This window comes from Onychomys torridus, chromosome 5 (genome assembly GCF_903995425.1).
Source record: "Onychomys torridus chromosome 5, mOncTor1.1, whole genome shotgun sequence".
Taxonomy (NCBI): Eukaryota; Metazoa; Chordata; class Mammalia; order Rodentia; family Cricetidae; genus Onychomys; species Onychomys torridus.
In genome coordinates, this window is record NC_050447.1 from 29923387 (window position 1) to 29944016 (window position 20630).

Genomic DNA, 20630 nt, shown 5'->3' on the forward strand with positions numbered 1-20630 from the left:
CTCCTCAGAGTTCAGGCCTCCACTGCAATTGGAAAAGGTGATCCCTCAGTCTTTCATAAGCACATTTCTTACCCATCAGTCCCCTGTCTTTCTTCAGGTTGCCCGGGTAACACAGATCACCGGACTGACTTGTTTGATTCCTCAGACCCACCTTTTTCAGTTTCACCACACCTTCCTGTGTCTCATAGTCCGTGGTGATTTCAAACAGTTCCATGCCATCTCCATCAACGATGTTGTATGTGACTAAGCCATTTTCTCCAATGTCTGGGTCTTTAGCCTTCACTCTTCCCACTTCCTCCCCCGGGACAGCTGCTTCTGAAACAGACATCTGGTACACGCCTGAAAGAAGAAGACATCTACTTTTATTTTCCTTTTTATTTGGCAGCTGTAAGACTTCAGATTTCATTGAATCCCAGTAAATTTCTCAAAGGGTTTAAAATTGAACTTTCTATTGGTAGAACACAGAAGAGAAGCGGATGTAAGGGAAGAGGGCCCCAGATGGCCTGTTTGCTAGAAGAATGTGTTCTTTACAGGATGATAAAACAATATTGGGGTCCTGGGTGAGATGACGGGGTCACCTGTTACATGAAAGGAAGGAAAAAAGTGATGGAGAACTATGCAAGACTCCACATATTCTGACAGCTGAGTCTTCCTTTTGCTTTTCAATGATATCCCAAAAATTAATTCCACACTTTCCCTGTATCACTGCTGATTGCTCAAGGAGGACCAAAAACAAAAACAAAACACAAAATCATCCCTATAACTAAAAGCCTTCCAGCACTTTATAATTATTTTAGAGATAAATACAAATTTTTATCTTTCAAGAATATCTCTTTTTTTGCTATATTTGTCTCTCATCTTACTCTACATCCTTCCCACTAAGTCAAGCATGGAATTCTCTGGAAGCTTTTAGATAGTCTACTCCCTCCATATTTATATGTATGTTAAATCAGAAATGTAAATGGTGCCACACACTCGCATTATAAAAAAAAAAGGACATTAATGGCTACCCATGAATAATGCTGTTTACCCCTGCCTTTCTGACATAGTGAACATTGTACAGAAGGGAATATGCAACTTTTTACAATGTTGTATGAGCCTCAGTATTATCAAAGATGTATAAATCTCAATCTGATCAGGAAAAGCAAGGTTCCCCCATCTCTTTTGGAATGCTCAAAAGCTAATATGTGTTTCATAATCCTCCCCTTTGATATCTCTTTTGTAGATTGTTATCTTTTAATTCATTTAAATAACCAAGCTATCTCTTTAATTGTCATAATTAATTGCCTTCCTTTTGGTTGATTTATATGGATGTGTATGTGTCTCTTTCAGTGTGTCTCCATCATATTTGTGGGAGGTGCCTGCAGAGACCATAAAGAGTATCAGATCCTCTGTATTTTGAGCTACAGGTAAATTGTGAGCTTTCTGATATGGGTGCTGGCAACTGACTCCAAGTCCTCTGCAGGAAGAGGCTCTAATAAAAAAGATTCTTGTTATGACTGTTTTCCACTACTAGAAATAACAGAGTTATTATGATTATGCTATAACTCTGTATTCACCTTTGCACATGCACATATTTGTGTTAAAGTGTAGCTTTGAATATTCTTCAGGTCACTCATTGTACTTTGCATAGAAGTCACTTTTTAATTTATAAAATGTAGGCTCTTATTAGATGTTTATAATATTAGTGACCAGTAATTAAATGATGGTACAATTACCAGCTATTATTAATTTCAATAGTTTAATACCATTTTATCTAAAGAATTATTTTTTAGGTGCTGGTGTGATGGCTCAGGTTTGAGAGCTTATGCTTCTTTTTCTATGTACCAGAGTTTGGTTTCTGGCACCAAAACCAGACAGCTTATAAACATAACTACAGCTCTGTGAAAATCTGGCAGCTCTGGCTTCTGTGGACACCTTCACATAGATACACATACTCCTGCATAAAGACACTCATAAACACATAATTTAAAATAATAAAAATAAAATTGTAAAGATCTATTTTTAACTGTGTATGTCTGTGGCTATGTGGCTATATGCACAAGAGTGCAGGTGCATCAGAGACCAGAAGAGGGCAACAGACTCTCCTGGGGCTGAGTTATAAGCAGTTGGGAGCCACCAATATTGGTTTTCTGAAAAAGTGATATATATTTTTAACTACTGAACCATCTCTTTAGCTCCTTACTCATCTTTGTAGTGCCTCAATAATTTCATAAATTTTGTACAATAATCAAAGTAACAATGGCTAAACAATTATTGTCAATTATTCAGACATTACAAAAATCAGCATTAGCTGGGTTAAACTAAACAATAACAATTATATTTAAATTAGATACTAAGATATCATCTTCTAAAAACAGACAAGAATATCTCATTTTACAGGTCCCTTATTCAACATTATTTTACAGTCCTTCCATAGAAAGGTGAGGTCTGGATGAACTTCTCTTAAATTTTGGTAGCTTTATGGGTACAGTGAAAGAAGCCACATGACTTCTGTAGTCAATTTAGAAAAGGCAAAGCAGTTGGTTCCTGTGGTCTTGGAGTTCTTATCATCATAACTCAGCCACAGAAAGGCTCATGTGGAGAGAAAGCAAAAGTTAGTCTCAACTTGTCAGCCTTGTAAGTAATCTTAGAAGTGAGGCTTTCAGCCGTGGGAGAGCTGTCGCCAGCTGATGCCTGAGTGAAAATAGAACAGCAATCTCTCCTAAGCTCTACACAAGTTGAAAAGTCAAGACACAAATAAATTATTATTTTAAACCAAGATTTGGAGCAGTTTGTTATGGAAAAATAAATAACAGATCAAGTTACAGTTAACATGCAGGATAGTAATGAAAACACCGAGATAGAGAAAGGTTAATTGAGTCCCACCTTGCATAACTAATAATTTAGTAAGTAAAATACCTAAAACACAGGTGGGTTTTTTGTTTGTTTCTAGAGTTATAGATCTTTTAATGTCTTCCTTTTTGTACTATCTCTATACCATTTAACTTTCTTTTGTGTGTTTATGAGTAAGTTGTTATCTTGATTTGGTCTTCTGCAGGAATGTTGAAAATGGTTCTTGGTTTTCTAGACTTTTGTTTTTGGAAGTTGAGTAAATTCAGAGTAAGTGAAAAGATGAGGATCTGGCTGTACAGTGGTAAACTGCAAAGTTGACCAACCTCAACTACTTACTCTGCGGAAACTTTGGTGGGTTGTCATTGACATCAGTCAGTGTGATCGTCACTTTGGTTGTCCCTGAGAGTCCGCCCATGTGTCCACCCATGTCCTTGGCCTGGATCACCACGTGGTACTCCTCCTTGGCTTCTCTGTCCATATTGGGAAGGGCTGTTCTGATGATACCTGGCAGGTGAGCAATAAAAAATTACAGATATTCATTCATGACAAAATTTCAACAGGAGAAGTATTTTAGATCCTGGGGAGCTAAGGATCCATAATAGATTCTGTTTACTCAAAGAAAAGTCATTTAACATGACAATTTTAACAGAAAGCAGTCATGCCCAAATCATCCATGTATTTACAAGCAAATAATAAACATATTTACATGGTATTGATTAGTTTTGCTTTTCACTGTTCATGCAAGTAAGTCTTTTATTTCTCAGACACAAGGATCCTGAACACTGAAATGACAAGTACCAATTGTATGTCTCTCCATAACTGAATCTATACTTCTATACTTCTAGTAAAAGCCTTCAGGAATCTAGTTCTACATGCTATTATTAGGAACATTTCCACAGCCCGTACAAAGTTTACAGAGGAGCCCAAAATTTTATGCAGTACATTAAATTGTAATATTAATTTTTTAATAAGTGAACTGATGAGTTAGAAAGATGAGAAAAGCTTAAACAAAGATTCAGTCTATAACCACCTGTCATTGACAAACATGATGAATTAATGATTGAATTATTCATGAACCCTGTACACTGAAACATGATTTGCATGAAAAATATGCTTATTTACATCTCTAGGGATCATGTGGAAGTGTCTACAGTCAGTGAATAAGGTAATATTTGTAGCACAACTACAAAGAGCAAAGAGGAAGTGTTGATCTTTGTCATGTTTTCCCAAGCCCCAGTTTTGACATGCTTCTTTGCCTGGAACTCTTGAGACCTGATTTTTCTTATCTGGTAGATAGTTTTGTAGGTTTCAATGTAGTTAGTAGCCTTGGTTCACCAAGACAAAGATTAGAGTTTTAAAAATTTCCAAAATGCTAGATGAATCCTGTGGTGATATATTATATACTCTAATAAACTTTGTCTGAAGATCAGAGGGCAGAACAAGCCTCTAGATTAAACATAGAGACCTGACAGTGGTGGCACACACCTTTAATTTTAGCACTTGAGCTCTCATGCCTTTGCTTAGGAAGCACACAACCCTTTAACCCCAGGAAGTGAAGGCTGGATGGAGAAAGGTTTATAGGGCATGAAGAGACAGGAACTAAAGTTGTTAGGTTGAGGAAAGCTTTTCAGACTGAGAAGTCCTAGAGGTAAGAGGTGACTTGTTCCTTTGTCTCTCTGATCTCTCAGTATTCACCTCAATATCTGGCTTCAGATTTTTTATTAACAGACCTTTTAGAATTTAAGTTATAGAATCCAATATTTATCCTTAGTTTAATTGAAAAACTAATGGTAAACTGCTTTATGAAGGCGTAGACAATAACTCCACAAGTTGTTGTTTGGAGCAAGGTGGTGAAAATGAATTAATACACAGGTAGGTAGGAATTAAGGAAGCAAATGAAAAAATATCAAATTAGGAAACAACATGTAAAATTTGACAATTGCATGAAAACTTTTACCAAAATTCAGAACATATTATAGAGAAACAAAATTTCCCTGTTATAATACTGGGGAAGAGCAATTTCATAACATGGTAGTGATTATTCTTGTTGAGAATCACATTTGGTATAAATGAAGCACAACATGATTTCAGTTTGTGTTGAATATTGATTCACTTTATTGGTTTGCTCTTTATTTTATAACATCCATTGGGAACCTATGTGCACATCAAGAGATATTGGGAATGTGCTGAATCTTTGTGTAATGTGTACTTTAACCTTTATTCCTGACACTCTTGAGTTTATTCAGTGGTCTTCCAACGATGCTTTGAAAGCTAACTGCTTTATGCCAGTTTTGGAGTCCTTTTAATATGGATCCACAATTTAAGAAACTTGCAATTTGTAAGTTGGGTTTTCAAATATTTATTACTATGATCCAGGGCACTAATAATTGGGTTTTACTTTATTCAGCCTTATATCAAGCACATGCGTAGGCTGTATAGGCTGTCTGGCCCTCATAATAACCCTTCAAAGTGTCCCTTTTATTTCTTTCAAGTTTAAGGAATTTTAGAGCCAAAGCAATTAAATGAACAGGCATGGGATCCTTATTTACACTGTGCCATGACTCACAATGACAATGCAATCCACTCTACCTGTCTGTGCTTCCACTGAGAAGTAGGGCTGTCCTTCAAGAATACTATACACCAACTTGGCACTATTTCCATAAGTAGGATCATCTGCATCAGAGGCTGTCACTTGGATTACTGATGTTCCTAAAAAGGGAAACAAAACAATTAGCAACACCAGCTAAACTTTTCAAATTCCATTAGTGTTTACAGAGTTTTGTTTAATATCAACCCTAAAGAGAGACCCACAATCAGTCAATATGGTTCAAAAGCAAAACACTCCCCTCCATTTCTTCTTCCTTTGCTCATTCTTCTCTTCCTTTTCTTTTTAATTTTCATGGTTTAAAACTAAACTTTCTATATTCACAGTGCCTCCTGTCTGACTGGATAGTAAAAATAATAATATGAACATCCTTGTCAAACATTCTTTGAATTTTGTGATGGGAATATTCAGGATATCAGATAATTAAATAAAAATCCTCCCAGAGAGTGTAATAAATGATAATTAACGATGAATTGCTTTTCATGAAGGACAGAGTGCACTCTCCCATCTGTAATAACAAATACATCATTTCACTGTTGCTTCGCCTGTAATAAAATTACTGCTAATACTAAATTTTAATTAATTTATGGCTATTAATATTATATGGGATACTGTTCCTTCCTGGCATTAAAATTGCAATTTCCCATCTTTGTTGGGTCTGGTAGCTATGCAATACAAATCATCAGTGAGCACCCAATGGAATTTAAGTGACATATTCCTGGGTCAGAAGAAAGGGAAATCAGGAATAGGAAGATGGGATCTCATTTTTTATCTTTAAAAGCTCCATTGTCACAGTAAGAATCTGGAAAATGGCATGTCAAGCTTCAGAGTAGAGAGAGAAGAGATGGAAAGAGGGAAGTAGCAGTTATCCAGTTTATCTTTGCCAAGTGGTGTTTGGGGTAAATTCCATGTAAAGTGCCAACATTCCTCTGCTAGACATTTTTGTGCCTGTTTTACCTGGGGAAGATTTAGTGTGAGACATACGGCATTTTGAAACCTCTTTCAAAGTTACTTATTGTCAGAGTCAGGAATCTAATCCAAGTCCAGCAATAATAAAACCCAAGTTCCTTCTCTGACATCATCAGCAGAAGCAGGGATCCTCCTGTCAGGGACAGAAGCCATCTACACAGCTTACAGGTAACTATCCTCTACTTCACAGGGGTTTCTGTGACTTCCATGAGAAACACAAAGAAAACCTCACTCTACCAAATACACTCTTCAAAATCAGGATTTTTTTTAAAAAATACTGCTGTCTTTTTTTTAGCTCCTCCTCAAAATCCAGAGACTCTTCTAGAAAATGGAGATTATAACAGAAATAAAGTTCATGGAATGCCCAAGGAAGTTACTAACCATTATGATTATATTTAATTCTACAATTTTGTTAAGTAGTTGTCAAATCTTTCTATCTATTTTACATATTTACTTAACTCTCATTGGCTAACTTTATTTCAAAGTTGACAAACTGATAATTTAGGAAGATATACAAAGAAGCTAGTGTTCATATCTCTGTCTAACTCAAAGACAATAGATTCATGTTGTATAGTAGAAAGTCTGGCACTGCCCTAGACACCAATGTGTCCCCTGAAGAGAACTCTAAGATGTCCCCTAGGTTATCAGTTTGGATGCCAAGCTAGCCCCACTTCCTCAACCCTGCTTTTCCCATGTGAGGATAGAGTAGACAAAGGACAGGACAAGAAAAGGTGATGGGAGGGAAGAAGGAAATGAATCAGCCTGGCCTTTTCTCAGTAAAAGAAGACCTTAGTTTACATGGAGAGCAATGGCATTCTTTTCACAAGAAGCTACACACACAGACTGGAAGGACCTTATATTTCTGAGGTCACAGCTGACTTTCTGGAATAAGCTAATCTTCATATTCAGTGCTTGTTTTACTCATTTGTAAAATGAAAAATCCATCCCTGAATTTCTTTAGATTAACTTGAGCTCAACAAATCAGATCTTCTCAAAAGACCACAACCATGAACATTCTAGAAATTTAAGTGGAAGTGATACCTAGGAAGCAGCTACTTGAAGAAACATTTAGAATTCTATCTTTGGAAACAGCAATGTGTCTTTAAGCACATTGAAATTATCAGATGATGACTGTGTTGTAGGCATGCTGGATGGATTAAGTAGCACAAATGACTCTGGTTCAATTCACTAATCTGTTTCTGCTTTTGCTACTCATTTATACATGGCCAACTGGATCAACTGCTTTGCAAATTCAATCATGGCCAAGTTATACACAATAGGGTATGTACGCAATCAATTATCTCAAATCCAACATGCAACGAACATTCTATTGCCGTTACTTATTGGACATCAATATGCCCTAGCGATTGGATGAATGTTATCAATACTCTTTGAAGAAGGGAAATTGTTAGTCACATTCTACAAATCAAGAAAAGATATTAACTGGTGCCACATCACTCAGCTGATGGTCCAAGTCAGGATTTGCTAAACTGAATCATACTCTTCCCCCTTTGACTCTTTATAATCAATATCTCTGTATAAACTCAAGTCTGTTATGAACATTAGAAAATCCACATTTCTGTGTCTGTATCTGTTTCATCCACTCTTTCTTGGGTTCTTTCCCTTCCATTTGTTTCTTTTTTCCTATGATAATGTATTAGCTTTTGTTTTACCTTATCATATTTTCTTTTAAAATTATCACTTAGAAAACAAAAAGGATATTTTGTTTTCTACTGAAAGACAGAAAGAGGGAGGATACAGATGAGAGGGGATGTGGGAATGAGCTGGGAGGAGTAGAGGAAGAGGAAATCATAATCAGGATATATTATGTAAGAAAGAATGCTATTTTTAACAAAAGAAAAATCTAACTAGGCAACTTTTCTTTGTTAATGTGCAGTAAAGATGGAGCATAGGCTCTGGTTCCTGAGTTTAGAGGACAGGCACCAGCCTGCCCACCTGCAGAGACACCAGCCAGAAGTGGAGCAGGTGACCCCCCACTTACGCACCCACATTGGACCTCTCAGGCACATTGGCATGATAGGTTTCATGTAGAAACTCCGGAGGGTTGTCATTAATGTCCTGGACCTTGACAATGAATTCTGATGGTGGTTCTAGTGGCCTGTTGGTGTCCCTGTCCACTGCCTGAGCCATCAGTGTGTACTGGGCTCTCTCTTCTCGGTCCAGTGTCTTCGTGGCATGAATGTTCCCTGATTTGTCATCAATCACAAAAATGGTTCCGGCTCCTTCACCTGAGAGAATGTATTTAATGTTCCCATCACCAGAGTCAATATCAGAATGAAGCTAGAAAAAGAGAAAACAGGATTTGTGATTTCATAAGGAATATAATAAAAACCTACTGACTGATTGTTACACTGTGTACACATATGTGCACATACATACACTCATACATATATCGTGAGAGCAAGTCATTTCCACCATCATTTTCTGAATGTCAAAATCCAGTCTTAGATAACTACCATGGCCAAGGTCATTAAGCTGGGTAATGATGAGGCTAATGTATAAGTAAATTTTTAATTCTGAAACTAAATGTTCTTCCTCTCTCTTCTTTCTTATATATGCATACATACATATATATATATATATATATATATATATATATATACAACTGACTCAATGGTTATTTTGGAAGAAATGTATGAAGAATTTTGAACAGGTGTAAGCAAGAATTTATGTACTATCTTTCTCTCAATTTTTACTCCTATCCCCCTTCACTTTCTCTAACCAGAAGTCACCATTTTTACAAGTTTCTTATGACCCCCTCTATGAGTAATTTACTCAAGCCTATACATATACAAGCTTATCTCCATAGATTCATAAGTGTTCCTGGTTTAATTTCACAAAATACCAGGCCATGGATTATATATAAACATTTTAGTTTTCTCTAATTGCAACTTCTTTAGCCCCTTCAACATCAAGATTCAAATGGCTTCCTCATGATATTCCACTTGATGTAATTGTCATTTCTTCCAGAGATACACCTCAAAAGACATGTGATTAGTCCAGGCTTCTGTGACTACAAGTAATTCAACTAATCAAACTTTTACAGATCCTCTGCCTAGTACTCAGGGTCCAGTATCAGACTGGCACTGCTATCTTCTTGGAAAAGTATCTCCTATGACCACAAAGGATGGTAGATCAGGGCGATAGATATGTAGCCTTCAGATCCTTGAAATAACCTCCAATATCCTTGAATTTTTCACATTTTCCAGAGATCCTAGAAACATTTTTTTTTTTTGCTTAAATCTATACTGGCTATGATCAAGAATCCACTCTGTTCTGTTAGTCACCTTTCCTACCAGCTCTGCTCCAATTCTGCTCTGTAATTCAGAGCAAACCTCAATAATTCTCCTGCAGCAATAAACTTTCTACACTCCCCTTCCATCCTCATGATTTCGGAGTTCCTTGGCCTCCATTACCTCCTCTTATAGGACAATATAAATGCCATTTTCATTGTCTTATAGTATTGAAAAGTAGCTAAGAAATTTTAAAATATCCATTGAGTAAACCTGTTACATATGGAAATTGAGTAAAAAAATTAACATTCACAAAATTAAAAAAATATTACTCATTTTCATGTAACATTAATTGATTTAATGTTATTACAAAAATCACTTTTTTGTTGTTGTTGTTTTTCTGTGCAGTTTTTGGTTCCTCTCCTGGATCTCACTCTGTCCACCAGGCTGGCCTGGAGCTCACAGAGATCTGCCTGGCTCTGCCTCCCTTTTGAGTGCTGGGGAGAAAAGGCGTGCACCACCACTGCCTGGCCAAATATCACTTTTTTACTTTTGGCAATACCACTATTCTAAATGTTTATACCATTTAAATTTACTGAAAGATATCTAATTTATTTGTAGTGTTTTAGTGAAACATCAAGCATTTCAGCTCAGCAGTAAACAAAAACCACTATGGTTGTGGATTCCAGGGCTTCTGGATCAGAGAAAGCAAACACAGTTTACTTCAGAACTTATTAGTCAAAACAATCTATCATTTTAATGAAATAGGGCTGATATATTTCTTAAGAATTTGGCCATATGAAGTTACTTGCCAGATGTCAGTGAACAAGTTGAATTGCCCCAGTCTTCATTCTGTTTTCTTCATGGCCTGTGTTCCCCTCTGTTATCCCACCTAGGATAGTTGTGTACCTTTTTTTTCTGCTTCACAAGTGTCAAAAGTTATAGATTCTGTCTCATGAATGAGGACTAAGAACTAGATATGAATGTAAGCTACTGAAGTTTTCTAAGGGTCCTCATGCATTACATAAGGAACAAGAGAGATACATTTCATAATCATCCAAGTACCTGAAATTTTTACCAGGCATTCTGTTCATCATGTTTCTCCTTTGTTTCTACTCCCTTCAAGATTTAAAATTTGAATAGGTATTTCCTAGTTTTACTCTCTCACAAAGACAATCTGTTATACTGACAATACTATTTATTAGGTTCCACACAAAAGCATTTTGGGAACACAGCAAGTGCTATCAAGAGTCCAGTTGCTGGAGGCATGCACAGCCAGTTCCTGACGCCAAAGACTGGTGGCTTCTCTCTTTGCACAGAACAGCATGATACAGGCTAAATTTTGGACATGAAAACTGTAAGTCTTTCTGCTTTGCCAAATTCTACCTTTTCAGGGAATTTTAAAGCATTCCGCCCTGAATGTCACCATTCAAAGGTTGTTAGAGAAAAAGGCAACTATTCCTCCTACTTAAGGGATATCCATCTTAGCAGTTTTTCAAAAGGAAAAAGAAGGATTTTCTGGATCCAACTGGACACACACACACACACACACACATACACACATGCTCCATCTAAGCAGGACTTCCTTCAGGAGTCTAAATTATCAAGAGCAGAGAGTGGATGATGCCAGGTTTTCTTCTCCCCTTTATTCCTGTGCTTCTCTCCAGCAATATAACATTTTCTAGGTCCAGAGAGACAAAAACTCATCTGACTCACTAAGTCCTGACTTCTGTGCAGCTTCCAAGTTTCAACACATGCACTGTCTCCCACTAAGACAGTGACAAAGTGGAAGGTCATTTTCTCAGAGCAATTCCTGCCCAGATATGCACACTGTTAGAACTATGTTCCCCTGTCTTGCTGGATTGTCTTTTTCCTTTCTCTTTCTGTGGACTAGCACAATGATTCAGCCTAGGGAGTCTGCTTGTCAGCTATTTCCCTGTATTTCCATTTTATCAAGATTATTTCTATATATTCTTCATTTTATGTATACATGAGTGAAATTATTTAGTATGTCATTTCTAGAAAACATTCGCAATTATAAATTATGTTGAGATTATCATGAACAGTCACTGAGTATTAAAATAAATATCAATGATATAAAAATAGACTGCAGTTTTTATATAAAAGGACAAGTAAGGCAACTTTCTTGGCATCCTTGGGGTTCAAATGTGTGTGACTCTGTCATCTGTGCTTACATTTCTTCCTCTGTGTTGAACCATTTTTGTTTAACTTTTAGGTCAGAAGTTATTAAATACTTGCCTCTATGTTTCATAAGTGTTAATAATTCATAAATTCATAATTATTAAATTGAATCTTATCACTCTTCTCATTCTAGCTGAAGTTTTTCTCTCTTAATTTGAATGCATTGCTTCCTCCTTTTCCTATATAATCTGAGGTCAGGCATTGCTTTGACTTGATTTATCCTCTGCTGATCACCACTTCTCCACATAGTACAGCTTCCATTTGTGTATGTGAAAACACCAAGTGCCTAATAATTAATGTCAGTATATCTAAAAGAGCCACATATTTTATCTTAATAAGCAGTAAGAAGTCAGTTTGCCAAATGTATTTTGGACTCTGTACATTTATATTTTTTATTGGGTTGCATAACAAATGTACAACCTAAGGAAAAGTAGAAATCTAGCTCTAGTGCAACCGTACCTGAAGGCAATAAGGATAAAATCACTCCTATTTTAATGGCATACATTCATTAATATCCTTGTATTTGGTTGGGGTTAGTACCAAGACCTGAGGATGCAAAGGTGATCTAATCCTTCATACAAAAGAGAAGGAAATCTGGTTAAAGAGACAGGCATGAGTAAAACAGAAAAGAGAACCATGGTGAAAGGGTACAGGGAGACATGAAAATATGGGGATAGGTGCGTTGAGGCTGGGATATAACCAGAGAAATTCCTCCAGTTGAAGAATGGTTCAGTAAATTAAGGCAGTGTTTCTTTCAATAGACTACAAAGCAATTTTTTACAGAGTTCTTATGATCCGAGAAGTGGACATTAGAAGCATTCTCAGTGTGGTTAAGTCTATGAATGAGGGGGGGAAACTGAAAAGATGAAAGGATATATGTTCAATGTGGTTATTTTTTTAATGATAGCAGGTCATTAGTGCTTTCTAACTTGGTTTTGTTTGTTTTTATTTTATTGTGTCTAGCTTCTGTCTGTTTGTTAGTTTGCCTGCTTTTTGCTTGATCTTCATCTTGGCCATACCCTACTGCTCCAACAATAAGGACATACAGATACATCAATATTGAATACAACAACCTTACCCTGCCCACGAGTACGGGGTCAGGCCCAGTGTACTCTTCTATCACAAAGAACTGGTTCCAGACCCAGCCTCTCTTGGAGCGCTGCAGCACCTGCCCCTCCTTGCCCTTCTCATGGTGTCCATGGAATGAGGGCCGCAGGTGGTTTCGTCGCTCCAGAGCAAATGCCTGGCTGTGGTACAGCATGCTCAGGCACACCAGGGCAGCTTGTAAACAGTACTTCTCCTTCATTTTTGGTTATGCGGTAGGCACAGGAGAATGCAGCTGTCACTCCCTATACCAACAGAGTGGCAGTTTTTCCAATGGCGGCCTCCCAGATGTGTCAAGTAGACCTCCTCTGCAATGGATTATCTTCACTCACTGAGGACATCACGTCAGGACTGCCCACTTCCCCAATCAGCTTCTGCAATCAGAGAGATGTTGGGTTAGTTGCAGCCTTCATCTTCACATCATTTCATTTCCATTTAGCAAAAAATATTGATATGAATGTCAGTTTACCACTTGTCAGCTCTGGGAAAACTGGCTGCTTTCTCTGAACCCAACTTGCTCATTTAGGTTAAGAATAGTATTCATTGAAAGATTGATGCAAAGATCAAGTGAAAAGTGAATATAAGACCTCTAACAGTGTCTGGCACACAGAAAGTTCTCTATATTTAATTGACTGTACTACAATTGGCTATGTTCCTAAGGATATTTAGGATGCTCAGCAGAGTAACACAGTATCTACAGTAAGGATGCCAGAGGCTGGCCCAGTCAAATGAGACTTCTTAGAGGATGTGTTGGCTAGGTTGAATACTAAAGTGAAGCTACTATATAAAGAATGAGGTGGATAGGCTATTATGCGAAAAAAAAAACACCAGAATTCCCCAACCTTTACAGAGGGTCAATCACACCATACACCAAGGCTTTATTTAGCTCAAATAGAAAATAGAAGGAAGTTTGAAGGGAGGACAGTGGTAATGAAAATAATCAATGAAGAAATAAGCGGTCGAGGTGGGGGGGGCAGGTTTGTAATCCAGCACTTGGTAGACAGACTCAGAAAGATCACACCAAGTTTTAGAAGTTTGAGGATCTACCAGAGGCATGCTGGTAACCAGATAACCCCAGGTGATATCCCACGTGCAGACCTCCAACACTCCTCAGAGTCTACCCAGTTTTCCCCAAGAGACCCCTCCCTTCATCACCATATCCCACCCACAACTTCATGTAGAAAAACAAAAAAGCCAAGATATCTAAGACAATCCTGTACAACAAAAGAACTTGAGGTACCACATCCCTTATTTCAAGCTCTACTAGAGATATATTGTGAAAGGGGAAAAAATTGAATCAAAGACCCAGATACTACACACCTGTGGACACTTGTTTTATTTTATTATTTTAGAAAGCCAGAAATAGAGGGTTGGGGATCTAGCTCAGTGGTAGAGCACTTGCCTAGCAAGCACAAGGCCCTGGGTTCGGTCCTCAACAAATGGTGCTGCTCTAATTCAGTGTCAGCATACAGAAGAATGCAAATATATCCATATCTATCATCCTGCATAAAACTCAAGTCCAAGTAAATCATAGACTCAACATAAAACCAGATACCTTAAGCCTGATAGAACAGAAAGTGGGAAAAAGCCTTGAACACATTTGTACAGGAGACAGCTTCTGAACAGAACACCAATAGTGAAGGCAATAAGATCCACAATTAATAAATGTAACCTCATGAAATTGAAAAGCTTCTGTAAAGGAAAAGATAGTGTCAATAGGACAAAACAGCAGCCCATATAATGGGAAAAGAGTTTCACCAACTCCACATCTGACAGAGGACTAACATCTAAATTATATAAAGAACTCAAGAAAGTAGTTACTAAGAAACCAAATAATCCAATTTTAAAATGACATACAAATCTAAACAAAGAATTCTCAACAGAGAAATCTCAAATGGATAAGACACACTTAAAGAAAGTTTAAAATCCTTAGCCATTGGGGAAATGCAATTAAAATTAATTTGGAATTCCATCTTAAACCTGTCAGAATGGCTAAGATGTAAAACACAAGAGCTCATACTGGCATGGATGTGGAGCAAGGGGAACACTCCTCCATTGCTGGTGGGAGTGCAAACTTGTACACCCACTTTGGAAATCATCATGTGGTTTCTCAGGAAATTGGGAATCAATCTACCTCAAGACCAAGCTATACCACTCCTGGTCATATACCCAAAGGATGCTCCATCTTATCACAAAGACACATGCTCAATATTATGTTCATAGCAGCTTTATTTATAATAGCCAGAAACTAAAAAATAGCCTATATTCCCCTCAACCAAAGAATGGATAAAGAAAATATACATTTACACAATGGAGTATTACTCAGGTATTTAAAAAAAATAACATCATGAAAATTTCAAGCAAGTGGATGGAACTAGGAAATAAATCGTTCAGAGTGAGGTAACCCAGACTTAGAAAGACAAACATGCTATGTACTCACTTATAAGTAGATATTTGCTGTAAAGTAAATGATAATCATGCTACAATTCACAGACCCAGAAGAGCTAAGTAACAAGTAGGGTTCAAGGAGGAAGGCATGAATCTCCCTGTGAATGCAAAATAAAATATGAATCTCTGGTGGACTGGAGGTGGGAAAGCAGGTACAGAACAGGAAGGATGGGGTGGGTGGGGTGAGGTGAGAGAATACTGGGAGATACAACTGGAATTGGGGGACATGTGAGGGGTGAGGTAGAAACCTAGTGCAATGGAAACTCCCTGGAATCTATGAGGGTGACCATAGATAAGACACCTAGTAATGGGGGATAAGGATCCTGAATTGGCCACCTTCTGTAACCAGTCAAGGCTTCCACTGGAGGAATTAGGACACCAACCCAGCCATCAAGATTTGACCTAAAATTTGTTCTGCTTGAAAGATGTGCTGGGATAAAGGTGGTGCAGGACTTGTGGGGATGATCAAACAATGACTAGTCCAGCTTGAGATTCATACCACCAAAGATAGTCCATGCCCAACACTGCCTGGAGGACCAGGAACCAGGTCTTCAGATAGCCCAAAACCTACAATAGAACCAAATATGAATGGCAAAAAAAAAAATAGTCATTGAAATGATTCTTATACTTGTAGACCAGGACCTAGCATGATTGTCATCAGAGAGGCTTCATCCATCAACTGATGGGAGCAGATGGTGACATCCAGAGCCAAACATTAGAAGGAGTTCAGGGAATCCTATGGAGGAGTGGTAGGAAGGATTGTAGGAGCCAGAGGGGTCAAAGACACCATAAGAAAACTCACAAAATCAACTAATTACAGTTCATAGGGTCTCAAAGAGACTGAACTGACTATAAAGGAGCCTGCATGGGTCTGAGATAGGTCCTCTGCATATATGTTATGGTTATATAGATTGGTGCTCTCTGGGACAACTAACAGTGGGAACAGGGACTGTCTCTGACTCTTTTATCTGATTTTGGGACTCTATTCCTTATACTGGGTTGCCTTGTCCAAACTTAGTAGGAGATGTGCCTAGTCTTATTGCAACTTGATATGACATGTTTGGCTGATATTCGAGGGAGGGGAGGTCTGACCTTTTCTGAAAGGAAACAGAGGAAGAGTAGATCTATTTGGGAGGAGAGGCTGGGGAAGAGGGGATGGAAGAAGAAAAGGAAGGGGAAACTATTGTTGGAATGTAATATATGAGGGAAGAATAAGTTAAAAAGGAAAAGACATTTAAGGCTAGTTTAATCTGAGCTCCATAGTGAATTCCAGGCCAGCCCTACCTAGCAAGATGCTGTATTTAAAAAGAAAAAAATTAAAAGGTCAAGTCTTTATTGAGCTTTGTGGATCAATTAATTAAAGTTATAGTGATCAATTAACACTACAGTGTCAACTAATAGGTCAAATTCTCATTGACTCACTGTTGCATCTATTAAAGCTATAGAAGTCAATTAAGCTACAGCATGTATTTGTTTCTTTTTTATGGTCTGAAGTCTCCTTCATCAGCTCTGCATCCTATCTCACTGGACAGTTTTACATAGGATGTTTTCCAACTTCACTCCAATCACGAGAAGAAAAATTGAACAGGAAACCTGTAACAGGCCCAATATTGCTTCCCCAAACCCAAGCATCATGCTACTATTCATCAACAGTAAGAAGGAGCCATAGACATAGTTTACCTTTCCAAATTCTTTGTATATACCTAACCTACAGTCTCTCAAGTTCCTAGTCTTCTTTTAGAGTTTTAGTATTCTGGTACTAGAAATAACTTCTTCCTTATGTAACATACTTTGCTTACTTCCCTTTCTTAAAACTCATGTTTCTTTGTATAAAAGTATCTGCTCTTTCTTCATGGCATCAAGAGTCTAGGTGTAAGTTGTCTCTCAAAAACATTTGCATTCTCTATTACTCCACTACCAGGGACAAACACAGAGTAGAAGCCAGGATTCTTCTTCTTTTCCCATGGTAACAAAATGCAAGCCTGCCACTATTTATTGCTCATCATTTTTGTACTTGTGCCTTGAAAGTGGAGGGGGAAAAAGGAGAGCAGTGAGGTGCTCAGAGAAGAAAGAAGAAATAAGTGTCTCAGGGGACACTGTAGCCATTTGGCCTTTGTAGTCTAGGACACAAGTAGGCTGGTAGAATACTTTTTCACAGAAGAAATCCTGTTTCCATTGCCTGCAAGCCTCACATATCCTTTCTCCTGTCTTGCTATTGGCCAATTACTTATTAGACCATTAGGTGTTCTACACAGGCACAGTAACACAGATTCACGGAGTTAAACAAATGCAACATAAGCAAAAGTAACACAGCTTAAAATATTCTACTACACACATCAACTTCATTCATCATTAATATTCGTCACTTAAATATGTGACTGCATTTTCTCTCCCTCTCTCTCTCTCTCTCTCTCTCTCTCTCTCTCTCTCTCTCTGTCTTTGTGTGTGCGTGCGTGCGTGTGTGTGTGTGTGTGTGTGTGTGTGTGTGTGTGAGAGAGTGGTGTACATGAGTTCAGATGCTCACAAAGACCAGATCCTTCAGATCCCCTGAAACTGAGCTCTCAGTGGCTGTGAGCTGGTGAGCTGCTGGAAATGAGTGCTGGGAACTCAACTAAGGTTGTCTCTGCAAGAACAGCAAGTGAGCAAGTGCTCTTAACCACTAGACCATCTCCCCAGCACCAACACTCATCATTTGAACAATCCACAAATCCTGCTGACAGCAACTCCAGGGCACTATGTGGACAAGCACAGAAAATATCATCAGCACGAAGGAGATTTTAAGGGGAGGCCATAAGAAGCAAAAGCGAGAACACTGGACTCAATTGAGGAAACAGTCCTTGAACCACTTCAGTTCCCTTCTGTAAGGCTCTGCCTTCCAGTTGGTAAAATGGAAGTCTTGAACAAAATTGTCTATCAGTGGCTTCCCTCTTCTTGTAAGTGGTTAGGGTTTTAATCAAAGATTATGGAGAGTATTTCTTCTGATTCAGATTCTGTGTTTTTGACAGGCTGGTAGTCTCTTAACAGTCAAGATTATATTTACTACACATGTCTAGGACCTGAGCTCAAAGAAGCCATCCATCCATAACTGCTCAATGCATGAACACTTGAACTTCAGACTTAATGCTGCCCATATGGAAGTTCTAGAAAGAGAAAGGAAAGAACATATGGTACAAGGTCCCTGCCCATTTTGTACCATGCCAAGTATTAAGTGTTCATTCAGGAGGTGATAAATTATTCCAGCATATAAACTGTGAAGTGTATTTGAAAGAAAGGGTTTAATTAAAGTTGATATTTCTGCACCTCTTTTTTTTCTGGCTGCCATTTTGCTGTAAAGCACAATTATTTCTGACACCATCGTGCTGAAACTACATGACAACTTTTCCACTTTATAAAAAAAAAAGTCTAGTTTAATGCTAATGAATAAGAGTTTCAATATGACCAATAAACAATAGACCTTACTCTTTTTATAAAGTGATAACATTATAAATTTTCTGTTGGAAACAATATCAAAACTAACCTTTTAAAAATAACTAATTGGTCTCATGATTTTTAAATGCTTGTATGACCAAATATAATATATTAGCTATCTTGGTAATTAATCCTTGAATTATGTAAGTTGAATTTTAAGTCATTTATTCACTTTAGAATAAAAATCTATTGAGCAAGTTAGTTTTTATTAGCCATCATTCTAAAAATGTCACAATTATTAAGTTACTTTATTGATTAACATGTCAATCCCATTAATGGGAACCATGATTGCTCTGTTTTAAAGGATATGAGCATTGTGGTCCAGACAAATTAAACACAACTTGTGCTACTGTAAGGTACTGGTGATAACTAGACTGAGATTTGAACTCAGCCCTTCAATGTCTATTTTGAACAAGTGAACATTACCTTCTCTTCCCTCTGTCTGTTTTTAAAGTGCATAAAGAAATGAAAAGAATAATCGAGAAGCTATCAGAATGCAGGATATATGTTCTCAATTGCTGGAACTGGATGTATAGCAATAAAAAGACTACGATTTAAAAAAAAAAAATCAGCTAGCACATGTTAGTGTTATCTGCCTAAGCTTAGGAGTTTCCATGAGTTAACTAACCACAAGAACCATACAAAGCACAATAGTATCATCATCTCCCTTACATATGCAAGTGGGATAATAAAACACACAGAAATGAAGTCATTTTTCTAAGGTTTTAGAGTCAGCCAGGGAGAAATAAGGGATTGACCCTGTGGGATGATGCTTCTCACACCTGTCAGCCATAGATTCCATCCCTTACCAGATCCAGGATCTCTAAGAGGATGCCAAGGACCAAACATATTAAGACGGCTCTATGTCTACAAAATCACCTTACCATGATAACAATTGAAGATAAAGGAGGCTGATTTATATAGAGAGTATATAGATTATGATTTTAAAATATTAGTCAAACTGGAAAGTTAGAGAGAAAGCATTTCATAAAAGTCACCAAAGGAAAGATGGACACGAGGTGATAAATTATCACCATCAAGTCTTACAATGTGGTGTAGCAAATCTTTATTTCTCTATCCTTAAATTTGTATCCCATAATTTCTAAAGATAGACTTTAAATGATATATTCAAGGAGTTTTGTTTATCTAATTCTGGGATTTTTGTAAGAAAGACATGGAGCATCTCAAGAAAAGATTGATGAATACGGAAGAAATTTATCAGGAATCTCACATAGAAATTAATAGGAAGCTGCCCCCTTAGGGAGACCTTGACATGGGTAATAATTAGGGAAATATATCAATGCTCTAATTAGTATTAATAAAGACCCCCCAAGGCAGTTCTTGAGTAATCTTTCCATTAATGTACTTTCCAGCAGCTGGCTAGGATGCCTAAGCATTGGGGTTCCACTAACACATATAAGAAGACTTCACTTTATGATGGGAGCACATTGCTTGAAGGGAAAAAGAAATGTTGTTGAAAGTCACAGGAGTAATAACATGATAGGAAAATGGATTTGCAAAATCACCAGTTCTAAGTGGAAGGCTCACTCCTCTCTGGAGAGCAGATAGTTGGTCATAAGTGGCTGCGCCTTGAGCATAAAACATTCCTGCTGTGCCTGCTTTTGTCTCCCCGTAAAAGAATATGACATATATGGGTGTTTAAGTATATTTGGACTCCTGCTGAAAATTGTTATCGGGTAGAGAATGAAAGACAAAAACACTTAGCAAAAAAGCAAGCAGAGTTG

The 20630-nt window shown here is 37.6% G+C and overlaps 1 protein-coding gene across 6 annotated transcripts in view; it reads right to left on the bottom strand.

Annotated features, from left to right (window-relative positions):
* Positions 1-20630, bottom strand: part of Cdh11 (cadherin 11) — a 162843-nt gene that overhangs the window by 34963 nt on the left and 107250 nt on the right. For all 6 annotated transcript variants that reach the window (XM_036187122.1, XM_036187126.1, XM_036187125.1 and 3 more), the window contains 5 exons: positions 12944-13343; positions 8416-8710; positions 5425-5544; positions 3172-3339; positions 152-339 (listed from right to left, as the gene is read on the bottom strand). In XM_036187122.1, coding sequence (XP_036043015.1) covers positions 152-339; positions 3172-3339; positions 5425-5544; positions 8416-8710; positions 12944-13171 — 999 coding nt within the window. In that variant the 5' untranslated portion in view covers positions 13172-13343. The remainder of the gene's footprint in view (positions 1-151; positions 340-3171; positions 3340-5424; positions 5545-8415; positions 8711-12943; positions 13344-20630) is intronic.